This window comes from Amblyomma mixtum, chromosome 2 (assembly GCF_055824585.1).
Source record: "Amblyomma mixtum isolate Tamu chromosome 2, ASM5582458v1, whole genome shotgun sequence".
Classification (NCBI taxonomy): domain Eukaryota; kingdom Metazoa; phylum Arthropoda; class Arachnida; order Ixodida; family Ixodidae; genus Amblyomma; species Amblyomma mixtum.
The window spans coordinates 39463792-39482862 of NC_143013.1; the positions used below are offsets into that span (position 1 = coordinate 39463792).

The 19071-nt window shown below is 51.3% G+C and overlaps 2 protein-coding genes across 2 annotated transcripts; both read right to left on the reverse strand.

Moving 5' to 3' along the window:
- Window positions 1-215: 215 nt before the first annotated feature.
- On the reverse strand, window positions 216-8922 carry LOC149359042 (uncharacterized). Its single transcript, XM_089568973.1, has 2 exons — window positions 8728-8922; window positions 216-2687 (listed from the first exon to the last, which is right to left on the reverse strand). The coding sequence occupies exons 1-2, from the start codon at window positions 8792-8794 to the stop codon at window positions 460-462; spliced, it is 2295 nt and encodes a 764-aa protein (XP_089425099.1). The 5' UTR covers window positions 8795-8922; the 3' UTR covers window positions 216-459.
- Window positions 8923-11620: 2698 nt separating this feature from the next.
- Window positions 11621-18637, reverse strand: LOC149359043 (uncharacterized). Its single transcript, XM_089567606.1, has 3 exons — window positions 18188-18637; window positions 16493-16499; window positions 11621-12765 (listed from the first exon to the last, which is right to left on the reverse strand). The coding sequence occupies exons 1-3, from the start codon at window positions 18602-18604 to the stop codon at window positions 11621-11623; spliced, it is 1569 nt and encodes a 522-aa protein (XP_089423732.1). The 5' UTR covers window positions 18605-18637.
- Between the last annotated feature and the right edge of the window lie 434 nt (window positions 18638-19071).

A 19071-nucleotide genomic window follows, 5' to 3' on the forward strand; every position in this document is an offset into this window, starting at 1 on the left:
ACCATGGGATTAATCGATGGTTCGTTCATAAAAGGCAGGTCCAGAATTGTCACCCATCAATAGCATGCATACTTCCATATGTGATTGATGGAGTCGTTGCAGAAGCTGTAGTTATTAGGCAGGCACTATAGAGTATGATGTTGCACAAGACTCAACACAGGAACAGCATTGTCTACGGTTCGAACCGACTACATAATGAACCAGTATGCAAACAATGCGGGCAGCTGCTTTTCTGAGAAGCTAATTTAATAGCTTAAGAGCACACGTGGAAGGCAGATCAACACAAAGCACAGAGGAACAGAACAAACAAGCGTCCACGATGTCCGTCACTTCGCCCCACGAACCGGGCTCGTTGTCCGACTCAAAAGCATTCCCCTTCAGAAGTGGTTACCGAGGGCTATTCCCCAAAGCTTGCTCTCGCCCCGTACGATTGTCATTCACTTCATTCCTGTTGCTAGCCTATGACCTGGCCTCACTGTTCAGCGTCTCTGATGGCATATTCGCAAGTCGCTCTACGGCAGCGAACAGTACAGCGCCTTGTCTCTGTTCTCCAGCGCGGCCTTGCACAAAAAGAGCGGATGACGGCTCTCGCTTCGCAGATGATATCTTCACGCCAACAGCAGCCATCGATTTGGCATTATCTGGCAGCGACCTTACACCAGACACTTCGTGAGCGGCAATCGCCCTGAAAAGTGATGCCGCAACGGATTCCTTCTTGGTTTCCCTGCGACCAAAGACCACACGGCCGCAAGCTTCAGCTTGAGTGGTATTCCCGTTCTTGGCAGTTTCCTCTTCCTTTTCAAGCTCACACGTCACTGGCTGAGGACCCGTTTCATGTCTGGCAGAAGGCTGCCCCTTGTCAAAGATTTTCATTTCAAAAGCAGTTGTCGATCTGGCATACTCTGCCAAGGCCCTCACTACAGAAAATTTGCGACCGCCAAGCGGCTTGGCAAGAGAGACTGCGACGGCCTCCTCCTTTACTTTCATGTTGCCAGAGGCTACAACGCCGCAAGCCCTCTGGCTCTCAACTTCAGCACCGTTTAAGTTCCCCGTCTCCTCTTTTTCGGGTTCAAATTTCACTGGCTCAGGAGCCGGTTGATCTGTTTTTGCCGAGGCCTGGGACGCAGTCTTCGCACATACATGTAGCGGGACTAGGCTCAACAGCTGCGCCTCTTGAGCAGTCAACGCTGCCCCACCAGTTTCGATGACAGATTGCAGACGACCCTCCACTGATGCCATGCAGTAACTGCGAACGCCTAAAGGCGCTGTTTGCACGCATACGGCCAGAAGCTCGGGGTTCAAGTCGCGGGCGTACTTAAGCAGCTTTGCCACGTACCTGACAGCTTGGTCCTCAGCGCTGTCAGGATTTGACTCCGTTCCAGTGTCCTCAGGCGCCGCTTCCGAGGATGGTGCCTCCTGCATGGCCTTGAGGCAGACCCGGTTGACCGAGGACAGGTCAAAGATGCCAGGGTGCACGTGGAACAGTTCAATAACCTCCAGAGCGGGGTATACGCGTTCCAGGTAGTCCCTGCAGTTCGGTGGCGCTGCTCTAGCCGTGTGGATGATGTAGTTGAAGCATATTGCCCGCGATGGTGATGTGGCATCGATGTGCTGGAGGACGTCAATGAAGTAGGCTACTGCCAAGAGTTCAGTGTCCGCATTCCATCTACCTTCCGGCCAAGGTGGTTGCTCTTGTCTCAAGCATACCTCATTGGCTTGCAAGTCCACGCAAAAGATGGCAGGATGTCGCTGGACAATACATCTCACTCTGCCTACCGCTGATGGGCCGGCGGTGAGACATGGAGCCACCGGTGATGACGAGAACTTTGCTCTGAGAGTGAGCTCCGGCAGAGATACCTTGTCTGAGTATATGGAAGTACGCGCAGCCCGAACTTGCTGTTTCAAAAATAAGGCTTCACCGTATTGGAGGTCATACTCTCTGAGAGATACGCATCCGTTGTCGGCTTCTGCAGTTATAAAATTACAAGGGTAAAGCAGAAAAAACCCGTTCAGGTTGTCTGGGTAGCCCACGTCGAGCGCATTTCGCTCGTCCCTCTTCATGAATGGGAGGTACTTTCTGAGCGTGCGCACATCACACGGGTTGTCTTTTGTCGCCCCGATTTTTTGCAGAAGATCAACAAAGAAAAGAACTAGGTTGCGTTCTCTTAGGCACGCCGCTTTGTTCCTTCTTTGAAAGCAGAGCGTCGTCCATACAAGAGTACCCCTTTCTTCGATCGTGAAATCTCTTGAGTGCGCCCTGAAGAAAAGTTCCAAGCTGCCATCGTACAAGTTTATCAAGTGTTCGGCTATGCCGGGGACTGCAGACAGACGTCTGTCCAACGCTTCACTCCTTAGGTCTAGGCCTCCATCAGCCGCTTGGATCCGCACTGCCAGGTATCTGACCAGCCACTTATCCATGGCTGCGCTTGGTGAGTCTTCGGCCACGGTCACCGTGTCCCGCTTGGCGTCATAGCAGAAGTACCATGGCCTTTCGCGCACAAAGTGGCGAAACAGGTCTTCGGCGCCCGGCGCGACGTAAGCGGCCAGCTCCTCGTCGTCTACCAGTGGTCTGCAAGTGGCCATTACCTCCGACACTGGCCAGCCCGGTGAGCGCTTCTGTATTACGAGCAACTGCCACAGCCCGCACTGCAGTTTCAGCTCTGGAGTCGACATGGTCAGCCACGGTTCTGCAATAAAGAAAGGACAAAATTATACACACGCTGCAGCTTACTTGTATGATGCAAGGGTTGTTTCAACGCAGAGGATCTCACTCGATGATCGCAACGTAAGCACCTCGAGAACGGGCAGCACAAGGGCAGCGCTCGAATCAAGCTGCCGGCAGGTCGCAGAAGAAAGCTTCTACCTCTTCTTCTACGCGGCACCCGGCAATGCCACGTGGAATAAGCATCGGACGGGGTGATCGCGAAAAAAAAAACAAACAGAAAAATGGATCGGACATTTACGTAATAAACACCTTTCCACGACTATAGCCCATCCATATTGAGCTGTGTCCAATTTAGTGGGACCAGTGCAGGGTAGCCAGCCGGAAATCTTTCTGGTTAACATCCCTGCCTTTCCCCCCTCTCTGTATCTAGTGGGACCCCGAGAGGATATGTCTTGCGTCTGTATACTTTTTTTTACCTCTTTAATGTGTTTACTGCGGCGTACAGCGCGCCCACTCGTTGCGGAAGGTATGGCTGCGACATCGTCTTCTGCTCGGGTCAACGTAGTGGCGCAAACGGAAGATAATATTTAAAGAGTTTTAGTATAGAGTTTTAGCATTGCGGGCTTTGCGTAATTGCGTGCATAGCAGAATAGCGTGTCCAAAGTCCGCAAGCGCAGAACGCTAACGGGAATATAGCGTTAGCGTACGCACGCAATTTTCAGAAGTTACCGTTGTGGCAGTTGCGGTTTTTGCGCCTTCAGCGTGAAAACATGGCGGCGTCCTTCCAAGCGAAAGCAGCCCGCTTCAGCCAATACAACAGTCCTTACGACTCCGGTCGGCATTTTAAGGCGGAAGCCTTTAATGCCTCATCGTTGTAAGCAGGAGCTGTCGACAAGAAATGTCACGCTTTTCAGTTGGTCGAAACGGTCGTAACGTCACAGTGCGCGGATTTCAAACGGGGCCAATTGTACTTTGGCTACTAACCATGCAACCGATTAAAGGGATCGTATAGTGATGCTCCGAGTAAGTTTGAGTGTAGTTAATTGCTTACTTAACCAATTAGTCCAATTAGCCTTTCTAGTCAGGCCAGATAAATAAATAAAACCGAGTAAGAAATTGGCCGAGCTTGGGAATCGAACCCCGGTCTCCGGAGTGCGAGTCGAGCACACTACCACTCCGCTATGCCAGCTCGATGGTTTGGAATGAACAAAGGTGCGTCTAGTGAATACGGTGTCTTCGTTCACTCCCATCTTCCTCCCTTCCCGTTACGGCGAGGTTCAGGTGTGCACCGAGATATGCGAGACAGATACATTTCCTTTCCTCAAAAAACAATTTACTGACGAGCAAGGCGTATTTGTACGCGTTTCAGATTGGTCCAAATTGTCGTGATGTCACCACGCGCGAATTTTGACGGGTGTCCACCGAAATATGAGACAGTTACTGCGCAACTTTCTTTCGTCAAATACAATTTTCGACTAGTGCTACTGATATATGCGAGACAGTTAATGCGTAATTTCCTTTCCTCAAATACAATTTTCATTTTCTTCATTACGGCCCCTCTTTCTTCTTTCACTCCACTTCCTCCCTTCCTGTACAGTGCGGCTCAGGTGTCCACCGAGACGACAGAGAATTACTGCGCCATTTACTTTCCTTAAAAAGCGTTGCGTTCAAAGGGCAAGGCATCGCGCCGAACGGGTGGTGGTGTTCAATGGACTCCGTGGCAGCGCTACAACACGCTGTCGCGTTCCACTCCTAAAGGCGAAGCTTAAGCGTCATTAATTGGCAGTTAATTAATGCACCAACAAAATGTGAAGTGAACAATCGTGTAGCAGAATGCAGCACTCAGGCTTTCGCCTTTCAGCACTTTAGCCGCTAAAGTTCCTCGTAATTTTTTTTACCGGCAACTACTGGTGTTTTTGATCCCGGCCGCGGCGGCGGAATTTCGATGGAGGCGGAATTCTACAGGCCCGTGCACTGTGCGATGTCAGTGCACGTTAAAACACCCCAGGTGGTAGAAATTTCCCGAGCCCGTCACCAAGGCGTCCTTCTTAGCCTGAGTCGCTTTGGGACGTTAAACCCTAATAAACCTAATAATAATAATAATAAACGGGATCTTTACCTTGCTTCGACGATAAAGTTTAAGCTGCAATTCTGCCCAGTTACTGAGAGACGCTCTCGATTCTGGAGCGCTGAAGCGTAATCGAACCTCAAGCTGCCCTGCTACCATCTGCAACTGCCCGGAACATAACACAAACGTTCGGAACGAAACAGAAATAGATTTCGAGCTTTGTCGAGGCGTTTTATGTACTTAAATGATGTAAAACAACAATTTATATTTAATTTACAGTTTTTTTTTCACATTAGTTGCTATGGGATGGAAAATATTCTTGCTCGAACGGTTTGTAGTTAACATTGCCTTGACTAGAAGGCGCCACTGCTATAGATTTGTTATTTCACTTTATTTCAATTTCGGGGTCATTTTGCTTGCGAAAATAAGCGCTTCTTGAATAATTGCCTTAGAAGACTGAAATATTATATTTTGGCAAGTTAGCGGCAGTGGGGACCATTTTAGAAGGACATTTCGCCTCCATGTAAAGCAGATCGCGTTTAACGCTTTCAGAACGTTATACTGAAATTGTCTTTGGGGAAAAGTGCTTGCGCCACGCTAACGTAGTTTCCCTTAGGTCCTCCATCACGCTAACGCTATACGACAGCGCCCGTGGACGTAACCTCCCAAGTTTTAGGCCACTGACAGTCGCTAGTGCATGCAGCTGCAGTTGAAAATTGGTAAATTGGTTTTGGAGGAAAGGCAATGGCGCAGTATCTGTCTCGCATATCTCGGTGGACACCTGGACCGCGCCGTAAGGGAAGGTAGGAAAGTGGGAGTGAAAGAAGAAAGAGAGAAAGAGGTGCCGTAGTGGAGGTCTTCGGGATAATTTCGACCAGTTGGGGATCTTTAACGTGCACTGACATTGCGTGGCTTCGGCCGCTTATCTGTATTTTTCAGCAGCGTCCGCTCCGGCGGACGCAGTTGTTGCTGCGACGCGCGTCTTTTCTTTTCTTTTTCTCTCTCCTCTGATCTTTTGATTCGCCTCTATCTGCACGTGGCAGCGGTGGTGGCTTGGCTCGGGCCAGTAGGCAGGCCCGTTCAATTTCCTTTTCATTCTTCTCTCAGTCACAACAACAACAACAGCACAGCACACGGGCCCCTTTTGCGTTCCGCCTCCATTCCGGGCCGCCAAAATTTGTAAAGTCCGGGAACCCGACGAGGCCGCCGGTCTTCAAAGCCGGGGATTTCCCGCCCCTGGTACAACGTCAAACTCAGGTGAGCAGTTTGAGTGGGTTAGTCTCAAGTCCGCCCGCCCCCCTTCCCTTCCCCACCGAATCCGCCCTACAGCGGCAGGTAGAGAAGCTCAGGCGCCAAAACCAAATTCTCGCCCATAAACTTCAAGAACTAGAAGCCAAGCAGGCCGGGCAGCCCGATCCCATGCAAAACACTGAGCCAGAGGATAGTGATGACGGATCCTAAGTATCATCTTGCCTCACTAGCATCTCGCGGCGAACCGCGGTCACGGTGGTCGATTCGGCCCCCGTTGACGCTGGCCGCTTCGAGGCCCTGCAGCGTAGAGCCGAGCAGTTGGAGGAGCGGGTGGCAGCGCTCCCGAACCAAATTACAGTGATTGCGGTCCGCGAGTACTTTCAGGACATGTTCAGGTCCGCATTTGCTGAAATGCTTCCCGACATTGCGGCCCAGGTGACTGACTCTGTCCTTAAGGCGGTGCAACCCTGGGTCAGCTCTCAAATTAAAAATACTCTCTGCTGCGACTCCCCGAAGCTAAAACGTAAAATAGCTCCCCGACAGGCAGCGGAAGAAAGCGGTTCCGGCCTGATAGCCGCGGCGTTGATGCAGCCCCTCGCTGGGGCTGCGCCGGCCCCCGGATCGAGTGGCTACCCAGCACCGTAATAATAAAAACATCAGTATGGCTGGCAGACCTTCTCAGAAAGCTAACAAATTAGAACAATTCGAAATCATTTAATGGAACTGCAGGGGTTTCAGAGGCTGGAAAAAACGGTCACATCTCCAGTTTTACCTGGAGTGCCTCGGTGACATGCCGGCGCTTCTTGCTTTGCAAGAACCCGGCAATGATGCTAAATTCTCTGGGCATAGCTCGTTTCAGGAGGACCCCTCGACCTGCATCCTGGTGCATAAAGCATACACCACGATTCAGGTCGATCTTAATCTGGAGACTGAGCAGGAATACACAACGGTGAGGATTCTGCCTCTCAAGCGCCGCGACCTGTCAATACATGTACTGAATGTGTATTGCCCCCGCATAAGCCGCGCGTTACTTTCAGTGAAATTTTCTGTCGTGCACTTAAACTGGCTGACAAGGAACCCCTGGTGATCATTGGGGATTTCAACACACCCAGTTTTCACTGGGGCTATCACTTCGAGAAAGCCAGTGGCCTCAAGCTGGCCGAGCTCATCTCCACCCTTCGTCTTATAGTTGAAATGTTATCGCATTTGAACTCAAATGCTACATTCAAATGCTATCGCATTTGAATTATAGCAGACATTATAGCAGCCGTTATTCGTGCTGCGTCAACAATGACGGTGCCTGCGGCGGAGCGGGTGTTGCATTCTGGGTTATGCTCTGAAAAAAAAAAAAAAAAGCGTCTCGAAGTAAAAAGATAGCGGCTGCGTTGAGGGGAATTAAGACAGAAACAAAGCATTGCACCCTATTTTTCTCGGACACATTCTCGCTTATCACCCGAAGCTGACGGAGCAGTTGTTGGGGCACGGAATCGTCGTGGGGTAACTGGGGTAATCGTCGTGGGGTAATCGCGTGGGGTAACTGCGCAGAGCCGCGCTTAAACACTCGCAGTGTTCGAAACCGCGGGTTCCATGCCGAAGTACAGCACGACTAAAGCAACTACAGCTGCGGCTTTTCCAACAAGCGCAAAGGGCGGATACATAGGTGAGTGTGTTTATGGGTATTTTACGGTTCACGAAAAAAGCACAAATAGTAATCGCCGGCAAGTTAATGGCTGCAAGTGGGGTTTAAAGGGGCTCTGACACCCCTTCCGAGGAGAGCACATCAACTCGCTCAGTCACTGCATTATGTTGTCGTGAAAACGTGAGCCAAACACTTCCACACGCATGCAAAGAACCCGCAATCATACGCGAAAGTTGGCGAGCCCTTCCCCGGCGACTTTTTCATTCCCACACCCTTCTCTGTCGCTCGCAGCTGGGTATACAAGTTGAGAGGGAAAGGCGCCAAGACGCTGAAATTAAAATTTTGACTACAGATAACTTAGCTTCTACAAAGTACATTAAAAAAGTTCTTGCTGGACGATATTTGTGAAGCGGCGTGCTTTCACATCCCAGGCGTACCGCAACTCTATTATAACCCCTTTCAGAGCCCCTTTAACGTCCCTACACCACACGTGGGCTCTGTAGGATGCTATGGTGCAGGGTTCGAATTCCGACCGGTTCTTTGGCGCAGCCTGGCGCCGTACAGCACACGCGGGATTTTGAATTTCGTCTCCGACGATATGCGGCCACTGCGACCTTGGGGTCAGCACGGCCAGAGGATGAAGTCACTGAGCCGCCATAGCCGGCAAGCTAATTAGGTAACCACATACTGACAGGTGACCTGCACTTACGGAGCTAAAACACAGTGCATATGATTGGTCTCGCAGAATGACACCGCTACAACAAGGAAAACAAGCAACGGCAGATAGCCCCACGCTCCAGGTTGTCCTACTCATTGAACGCAGTAGTACGTATACAAGCGCCGCTTTGCAAGCCGCTCCAGCGAAGAAGCCGTCTCACTCGGCTGGTCTGTTATGCATTCCAATGCGTTGCCAACTTGCAAGCAACTTTCATCATCATCAACCTGACTGCGCCTACTGCAGGACAAAGGTATCTCCCATATTTCTCCAGTTAATCTGCGGCCACACAATCCCCGCAAACTCCTTAATCTCATCCTCCCACCTCAGTTACAGGTGACTAAAGATTTACATACTAGCAACACTGTACTGTTTCAAATAATGTTTACCTGTGGTTAGCTGAGCTGTAGTTAACTTCTTCGGATGCTCGGCCGTCGATCGAGTTGGACGCGCCATTGCGGATTGTTTGGGGCAAAAAGAAATACTCGCTTCTTTGGCGTCTGTGAAAGAAGCGCACTTTCCTCGTCGCCGTGTTTTGTGGTTCGCGTAAGATCGGCCCGAGCTGGCCTCAGGCGTATTGGTGCGCCGACTGACCGCTACTGATATGATAACACGCCTGCCGAGTCACGCCATAACGGAAGAACAACGTCACACCGCAGCGCCGAGACATTTGCTGAGAGCATTTAATCTGGCCGCGGATCGAAAGCTCTAGACGAGCCGTCGATGTCCTTACAGGGCACTTGTCTGCCTTTTTGTCTGAACGAGCATCTGCAGTTATTAGCAGAATTTTGGCATGCATTAACAGAGAGTTGTCGCTACCCTTACCGCTACCGTGAAGAACATATGAATGCTTCCGTATACCTTTCACAAGAGACTGCCAGCCAGTGGGAAGGTGGTGCTCTCACACAAGAAGTTCCAAGGAAGTGAAAGGAGGACGTGGCGTAAATCAGCTGGACTTTATGAATTTATGATGGCAGCCGCGGAAAAATATACTCTGGTTCAACTCTTCTCTGCATCATGAAGCCTGCAGCTGTCGGGAGGCCGGCAGAGAAGCTGTACGCTTATAATCTCGGTTCCACATTAGTTCCAGCTAAAACTTCGGTTGCACACATTTTGTCTGGAACGTGGTCACTACAGCTTTTTTTGCGTGGAACATAAATTTTTGCAGCTCTCGTCTTGTTAAGTGGAGCTTGTGTGGAACACGCTGGCATTAGTGCACGATAGGCGAACTGTCGGAGCCCAGCAGCACGGCTCTCGTCAGCAAATATAGCCGCCTCCTCCGGTGCGGTTTAGTGTTGTGTGCGTGGCGGGATTGGAATCGTTTTTCTTTCCGATATTCATTATGGGACAATTTCAGCACAGCTTAGGCGTCCTAGTGAACACGTACACCGGTTGCTTGTTGCAGACACCCAGTACGCGCATAGAGGTATGTACGGTAATCCGGTATATGTGGCGGTATGTGGGGCTTAAAATCCCGCTGTAGTGGAAAAATCCGGATTAATTTAGACTGGCTAAGGCTCTTTGACGTCCGTTGAATTCACAGAGCACATGGGCGTTTTCACATTTCGCTCCAATCGAAATACGGCAGCCATGACTGGGATGTATACTACATCTGCGCCACTAGCACGTCTCTGCTACGCTAAAGCCTTTATTTTCTTCTCCAATGTAAACAGGAACAAAGTACACTGCTTTATTGTTGAAGTCGTGAAACGTATGACGCACCTTCCTCCTCGGAGCGAAGGCCCTATTTAATCCCTGAAAATGATGAAAGCTTTGCCCAGACGAAGACAAGTCCCCTAGTCGAAACGTTGGCTCAAGCAACCTGAGGTTTTCCCCTTTTCCCCTCCCTTGTTCATTTTTTGATCATACTGTTTCATGTTGTCTACCTACTTACGTACCGTATTCGCCAAAAGTAACCAGGCCGCATGATTCGCATCTGATTCGTATGGTGGCGCCATTACGGCGTCCCTAAAGACCAAAAGGTCTCGAAAGGTGAGGACAAGGGTTATCCTTACTTTACACTGATTTACACTGGTGCCATGAGTGTTCCGCTACGCGGCTAAGAAACAAAACCCGCTGCTTGGGTGTATACGTTTGGCAAACACGGTATGCGGGGCACCCGTTCATTGCAGCCGTGGCGCTAAAGCTCTTGCAGTCTGAAGAAATAAGGCAGCGGTATAGGTGTGGTAAAGGTACCTGCTAATGAGTAATTAAGCCACCTTGAGGGGTTCCTCTGAATACATCGTATCAAGCTGAGTTCCCGCAGATACAAGGCTTCCGGACACCTATAAACAGCATTCTAACGCAAGAAAGTGGCTCATATCTACTTTGTGAAGCGCGAAAAGCCAAATGCACAGCATACCTGCTAACGAAACATGCGTTTCTGTGCTGAAGAACCATTCGATTTCTTCGGTCTCGCTGGTCTATCGGCACTATTTGGCACTCAGCGGATGGCGGATTTGTGTATTAGTGGCTGCTCGGTCATGAACGCCACATCATGAAATGCGGCCGGCCATATTAGGGAGCAGATTTTTGAAGCGCGAAAACTACTGTCACAGGGAACCGTTTGATCTCCAGCCGTCGGTAACGCTGTTAGCAATAAAAAAAAACTTGGAAAGCAGTGGGGTATTGAACGGGCAGTTTTATTTGAACTATTATACTCACGAGTAAACTTAAATCGCACGTATTTAGTCTTTGAAAAAACGACGGAGGATAAGAAAAATTGTAGCAGCAAGGTACGACAAAATATGAGCATAAAATGCACTTCGCCCACGAAGTGCGGAGATGCTAGACAGGAAACAGATATACTTGATAATTTTGTCATCACAGCCCTACAGTCCCGCACGCATTCTAACTCATCCGTACTTGGCCGTTCAAGTTTAAAAGCAGATACCTTAAAAACCTTGACAGTTCCATCATCATTCACCACTAAGACACTCGCCTCCTCGAAACTGTTCTGAGCTTGCTTCGGTTTCCTCAGTGTTCTGACTTTGTGACCCTAGTTTATCGCACTTGCTCTAGCAATTCCTGTTGTCTGGCCCCGTTCAGAAAAGTTGAATGCTGCAACTTGTCAAAGTCTTCACTCAGACAGCGTCATCAGATTTGGCATCATCTGGCAAATTTCAAGCAACTGTGAGCGGCATTAGCCCTGGCAAGAGAAGCCGAGGCGAAGGCCGTATTGGCGTTACCTTCCCGACCTTCAGTTTCAGAAATGCTTGTGTCCTTCTTGGTACCTTCCTCCGCCTTTTCAGCAGCACACGTCGCATGTTATACGAGTTTTCTCTAGTCCGCGTACGTCATCTCCTCACGGACACTCCACTCAATTCGGTTCATGAACTGAGCCTCTTGTGCAGACAGTTCCGCCCTCCCATTTTCGATGACTGACAGCAGACGGCCCTTCACTGTTGCTTTGCAGTAAAGGCGGACGTCGAGAGGCGCCGTTTCCAGACATATGAACAGAAGATCGGGGTTCAAGTCGCGGACGAACTTGAGCAGCTTTGCCGCATACTCTACAGCTTGTTCTTCAGCGCTGTCACCACTTGACTCCATTCCGGCATCCTCAGGCGCCGCTTCTGCGGGAAAATCCTCCTCCGCAGTCTTGAGGCAGACTCGGTTGACTGAGGGCAGGTCAAAGATTCCAGGGTGCAAGTGGAACAAGTCAATGACCTCCAGTGCGGGGTATCGTTCTTGCAAATAGTCCTTACAGTTTGGGGGCGCAGCAGTCGCTGCGCGGACGATGTAGTTGAAGCATATGGCCCGCGACGGTGATGTGGCATCTATGTGCTTGAGGACTTCCATGAAGTAGTTCACTGCCAAGAGCTCAGTGCCCTCATTCCACTGGTCCTCTGGCCAAGCCGGGCGCTCTTCTCTCAACCACAGCGTCTCTTCGCCCACGTCGAACATGGAGGGATGTCGCTGGACTATATCTCTCAGTTTTTCTTCCACCCGGTGGACGCCGTCAAAGCACCGAGCGACAGGTGACGACGAGTACCTGACTTTTGAAGCAAGATCCACATAAGAGACCTCTCGGGAGTTTCCCAAAGTACAGATGCTTTGAGCTTGCTGTTTAAGAAATAATGCTGCCGCGTAGTGCGGGTCGCGGTCCCTCAGAAATACTGATCCTTTTTCTGTCCTCGCGAAATTACCAGGGTTGAGCAAAAAAAATACGTCCAGGCTGTAGTGGTATTCGCTGTGAAGGAGCTTTCTCTCCTCGCTCCTCATAAACGGGCGGTAATTTTTCAGCATGTGCACGCGACACGGCTCATCTTCCGTCCCTCCAATTTTTTGAAAAAGATCAGTGAAAAAAAGAACCAGAGACTTCTCTTTGGCAAGTGTCCCAATGGTCCTCTCGTGCAAGGTGCCCGTCAGACGCGCAGCGGTGCCGCTCTCGTCTACCACGAAACATCCCGGTGATATATTTGTCGATGCTAGAAGCGCGTCCCACCAGGCATCGGGTCCAGGAGCACCGCCGCAATGCCGAAGGAGGAAGGAACGTGGGCCGGAGACGGGGAGTAGGGGAAGAGAAGGAAAAAACTGTATTCACATATTTACATTATTTACATAGAGCAGGACTGAGAATGGCTCTCAGCTGAAGGGGAACGTCTTCGTCAACCGTAGTCGACTGGAGCTAGCAGGCTTCTCTCGGCCACACTCACGGCCGAGTTAAATATCGTCCGGTTTCCCCAGATCCGTGGCTGGGGAAAAATGGTCGACGAGCACTGTCCAATCGGATGGACCGAAGGGGACCTTCTTGTTACCGCCCACGGCTGGGCAGGTGCGAGCTTATCCACTCTGTCGCAGCTGGGTCGAAGAGAGGGGGAGATTGCTGACTCATCCAGCCCCGCGGGAAAGGAATCTCCTGAAGTCTTTCAGCAGGGGAATGAACTTGCCTCCCCGCCGATTGCCCAGAACGCGAGTCGGGGACACAGAATTCTTCAATTATCCGCCAGCGTGACGGCGCCGCCAGGTCGCCTCCGCATTCACGGTGGTTGCTCGGACAATAGCTCCTGGGCCTCGCCTGCCTTCGTCGCCGCTGCACTCCGTTCAAGGAATTTCGCTGGGGTTTTGGCTGACAATGGCCCCTGGCATTCCTGCCACACTAATCCGCTGAGGCTCGGAGGGGCATTCCAAGCATCCAACTTCCCATGGTCGTCGCGAGGTTGTCGACCTTGGTGATTGTTCACGGTAGCTGCCTGATCGGGCCCACGTGGTCCGAGTGGACACAGGTGTGACGGGAACACACAAAGAGAGTTAAGGGGGGGGGGGGGGGGTAGAAACACAACAGCACGTCCGCCGCCCGAAGAGGTCTCGTAGTGGTTGCAGCCAACGCTGCTGCGCGCAGAGACGTGGAGTTGTGTCCGTTCGGCTTTTGGTCACAGCTGGGCCCAAAAGTTCTTCTTGCTTCGTTGACAACTGTAACGGTCTCAACCAGCAAGGTACACAGCCCAACAAGCAGAAAGCGCCAAACCGACTTCAAGAACTGCCAAGCTGTTTTCGGTCAACAAAACCTCTTTAGAGAAAATGAGCTGTAGCGTGAAATTTACGTCTTCCTCCGAAAGTTGACATGTTTGACCAAACCAGAATACCCAGAGCTTGTTTAGTCAAAAGGGAGGAAAATTTTCTAAAATTTGGGGGGGGTGCCGTAGCACGGTGTATGTCACAGAAAGCCACCGCCCGTGAGAGCACAAAGGGAAGGTGGAGCTGCTGAACACACATACAAAACAGACAAAAATGATTCCCGCTAAAGCAAAAAAAAACAAAATACAAATTTGCATAGCGGATTAACGTCCGTGGAGTCAGGAAAGGGCATTACACGGGAAAGCTTCGGCTGAGGCCATCAGCGTTGTCATTACCTCGCAATTTTCTGAAACGCCCCGCAATGCCAAGCTCCAAAATTTCGCTCTCATTTTTGTATAGGAGAGTGTAATGAACAAAAGAACAAAAAACAAGCATGAAACTCAATATGAGATTATGCGTCATATCCGCCCCTTGCGCGGCCGCGGTCCGACAGCTGCTTTAGCAGATGAGACATTGCATAATGCTAGGAATTCCAGCTTGCATTTCTGTACAGGAGAGTTAAATGAACAAAAGAGACAAGCATTCAACTCAAGACGGGATTATTCCTCGAATCCGTCTGCAAACAGCGTTGCGATCAGAGGAATTTACTGCTTCCTATTTTTCAGCCGCCCCCTGCGCGGCCGCGGTCCGATAGCTGCTCTAGCAGGTGCAACAGGACACAAGGCTAGGAATTTCAGCTTGGGACCCTTAACTGTTCTTCGTCCAAGTCTCGCGGTTCTGAAGTTTAGCTGACGCTCAGAAAGCAGAATGCGAGAAGGGAGCGAACGAGTGCGAATGCCGTGCCAGCGTATCCGTCTCTCTCGGATTGGGTTCGCGCGTTGCGTTCTCTTGGCTTGTGTTCCCACGGGGCGGGTGCGAACTCTTGAGCACCGAGGCGCCAAATTGGGGCGGCTACGCGGTTTGGATTTCAGTCGAGCATTCAACAAGGGCCGCACTTTCCCCTTAATTAACTCTTCCCGTTTGGCCACCTCTGTGCGCTGCCGCTCCGGGGAAACCTTCGCAGGTGGTTTGCGTGGCGCGTCACTAGCAATCGCTGAACCATTACAGGTAAAGTCGCTGGCGTTCGCCTCATGATCAGTTTGTAAAATTGCCTGTTCTAGCTCACCACCGTGAGAATTTATCAGGCTTACTGGGTCATGTTTGCCCTCGTCACCCGCGTGCTCTGCTGGCGCTGCGAAGTCTGGAGCCTTCGAAATGGTAAGGACCTGCGCAGCATCATCTCCAAAACAAAGGCCTTTTTCTTTGGGCAGCATATCCAAGCGATTTGAGAAAATCGAGGGATACTGCAAAGGCAGGTTTTGGGAGACGGCTGCCTTGGTCAGACGCAGCTCGAGGGGGCTCTCGATCGCGACGCGGGCAGTAAGTTGGTCGTGTTCGATACCTTTCCTATCCTTATACTGGCGGTACAGCAGGCCAGAACGGAGCTGGAAAGGTATGTTCTTCCGTGACACACCTATGTCACTTTGGGGACTCAAGTTGCGTAGAGATTGGTCTTTCTCTTGCTCAGCGGTGAACGTTTCCCTGTCCACACGAAGGAGTTCGAGAAAGCCATCTGAGTGAGGCAACACTAGATTCGTAATCAGTTCCTCACCTAGCCCCAGCTCATCACTTGCGCCTGCTTCGGAAGACTCACTATAGCCTGCACCACTGTCGGTACTCTTTACCCTTGTGCTACAAGTGAGTAAGTCCTGGGCTGGCTCGTCATTAGGTAGCGCGGAGCCGTCACGGGTTAAGTCGCCTGCGTTCGTCTCGTCGACAGTTTGCAATAAAGCCTGCTCTAGCTCATCACCGTGAGAATTTATCAGGCCTACGGGTTCAGGTTTGCCCTGTTCAACTGTGTGCTCTGCTGGCGCTGCGATCTCACGAGCCTTCGAAATGGTAAGGACCTGCGCAGCGTTATCTCCAAAACAAAGGCCTTTTTCTTTAGGCAGCATATCCAAGCGATTTGAGAAAATCGAGGGATGCTGCTTAGGCAGGTTTTGGGAGACGGCTGCCTCGGTCAGACGCACCTCGAGCGGGCTCTCGATCGCGACGCAGGCAATTGGCAAAGACACGCAGTTTTCATTGACGCATAACTCGTTTTCGGGTGTTCGGTCGCGAGCGGCTGTCGTTCCCTTATCGCTGAACTGATCTTTGTTTCCAAGCAGCGATGAGGCGCATTCCTCGCTTACAGTAGAACTTTCATCTATCGCGTTCAGCGCGCGACTGCTTTCTGGAGGACGACATTTTTGCGCTGCGCCTAAGTCTTTCTGGGTTGAAAGGGCAATTTCTGCGGCATCCCGCTTTTCAGCTAACGCTGCGCTCTTGCTTGGAGCGCCACAGTCGCTGTCAGGTGACGGACAACGACGCTCTGTGCCGCAGATGATCGCGTCAACTTCCCGACTGTCACTGTTCTCCTGAGCAACTACGTTGTGTGTAGCCGACCAAGCGAGGCTCTTTGGCTGGTCACTGACGCACTGATGGGAGCGCTGCCCGCTGCTATCACTTCGGCTTTTAGACTCGGTCTGTACACGAATTCCGAAGTATCGGAAGAGGGCACTTTTTGCTTTGTCGTAGTTGCTGGCATCCTCATCGGACAGTCGCGCTAATACGGCGCTGACATCGCAAGGAAGGATGGCCAGCAACGTCATTGACCATTCGCCCTGATCTAGCTCCTCCTCCGTACATATCTGTTCAAAATTCGCGAGGAAAGTTCTGAAGCTCTCGCCTCTCTGAAAAGTCCTCAACCGATCTCGGGCCCTTCGCCGTCTGAGAAATTGAGTCGTACGTATGAGCTCCTGCTGCTCTCGTTTACGTAGTTCCTCGAGCTCAGCGCGTCTCTTACGGCATTGCTCCTGCCATTCTTTTTCAACCCTCTCGACCTTCTCTTTGCGCTCTTTTTCAACCCTGTCGGCCTCCTTTTTAGCGGCTTCCTTGCGGTAAAGGCGTTCTTTTTCAACTCTGACGGCCTCCTCCTTGCGTTCTTCTTCAACCCTGACGGCCTTCTCCTTGCGTTCCTTTTGAACCCTGTCGGCCTCCTCCTTAGCGTTCCTGATTCCCTCCTGAATGACTTCCCAGGTCTCCCAAATTTTGTCTCCCTCCTCCTTAGCACCACATTCCTTAATAGCCTCAATCAGCTGCGGCTTTCTGTGACTCTTCCTGGCCTCAATACCCAGCTTTTCACACAGCAACATCAACTCTGGCTTCTTTAGCTTGCTCAAATCCATGGCAACTTCCGAACGAGGACTTTCAATACAAGCTGCTACGTGAAATGCATAAGCGAGCACGTGCAGAAAAACAATCTACAGGAAGTGATAAATTTCCAGAGTTATCAAGCCTGGCAGATTCTTAAAGAAAGTCAAGCGCTCACCACTGCTGAAGCCAGGACCAAGCGTGGAAGGTCCCACCGCTGCCACCAGTTGATATATTTGTCGATGCTAGAAGCGCGTCCCACCAGGCATCGGGTCCAGGAGCACCGCCGCAATGCCGAAGGAGGAAGGAACGTGGGCCGGAGACGGGGAGTAGGGGAAGAGAAGGAAAAAACTGTATTCACATATTTACATTATTTACATAGAGCAGGACTGAGAATGGCTCTCAGCTGAAGGGGAACGTCTTCGTCAACCGTAGTCGACTGGAGCTAGCAGGCTTCTCTCGGCCACACTCACGGCCGAGTTAAATATCGTCCGGTTTCCCCAGATCCGTGGCTGGGGAAAAATGGTCGACGAGCACTGTCCAATCGGATGGACCGAAGGGGACCTTCTTGTTACCGCCCACGGCTGGGCAGGTGCGAGCTTATCCACTCTGTCGCAGCTGGGTCGAAGAGAGGGGGAGATTGCTGACTCATCCAGCCCCGCGGGAAAGGAATCTCCTGAAGTCTTTCAGCAGGGGAATGAACTTGCCTCCCCGCCGATTGCCCAGAACGCGAGTCGGGGACACAGAATTCTTCAATTATCCGCCAGCGTGACGGCGCCGCCAGGTCGCCTCCGCATTCACGGTGGTTGCTCGGACAATAGCTCCTGGGCCTCGCCTGCCTTCGTCGCCGCTGCACTCCGTTCAAGGAATTTCGCTGGGGTTTTGGCTGACAATGGCCCCTGGCATTCCTGCCACACTAATCCGCTGAGGCTCGGAGGGGCATTCCAAGCATCCAACTTCCCATGGTCGTCGCGAGGTTGTCGACCTTGGTGATTGTTCACGGTAGCTGCCTGATCGGGCCCACGTGGTCCGAGTGGACACAGGTGTGACGGGAACACACAAAGAGAGTTAAGGGGGGGGGGGGGGGTAGAAACACAACACCGGGTGCGTCTTCAAGAAGAGCTCCACGCTTCCGCCGTACACGTCGTTTAAGTGGACCACCATGCACTTTGGGGGAGCAGACTGGTATTTGGCAAAGGTCTCGCTCCCTGTCTCAAGGCAGCCGTCCGACGCCTGGATCTGCAGTACCACGTACCTGACCAGCCATTTTTCCGCGGCTGTGCGTGGCGACTTGTGGGCCACGGCAACCGTGTCCCGTTTGGCGTTGTAGTGAAAGTAGGCGGGCCTTTTGCGCACGAAGCGGCGAAACGTGCCTTCGGCGCCAGGAGCAAGGTACGGGGCCAGCTGGTCGTCGTCCATAACCATGCGGCAGAGGGCCATCAGCTCGAGCAATGGACATGAGCGCCTGCGCAGCACCACCCATAACCCTGACTGCAGTTGCCGCTCTGCCGTCGACATGGTCAGCCAGGAACGCTGTCGGCCTGGTTCTGTGAGCAGAATATACACTATACATGAGAAAGAGCGAAACAGTTCACTGGCTCGTTAGGTATTATTCACGAGAAGAGCCAGCAGTCTTTCATACCAAGAAGAGCATAGGAAAAAATTCATACTTTGAAGCGAAAACCTTAAAAGCCCCATTATGAGAAAAGCCGGAGGCGTGTGTTAGTGTCTGTACTCGCAGATGGTACAGAAATCCCAGCGATGGCAAGAAAAAAAGGGTGCCGTCATCAAACAGCCGTAAGAAGTACACAGCAAGCCGGGCACCGCCAATCCCGACAACATATATAATAGTCGTTCGTCTATACAGGGTGTCCCAGCTAACTTGGACTAAGTTTTAAAGAAAAAAACCCAAGCGTTCTTCAGGACTGAAATATTGTGTACGTTGTTAGGGTTTATCTAAAGTTACAGTACTATTTATCGTTCGT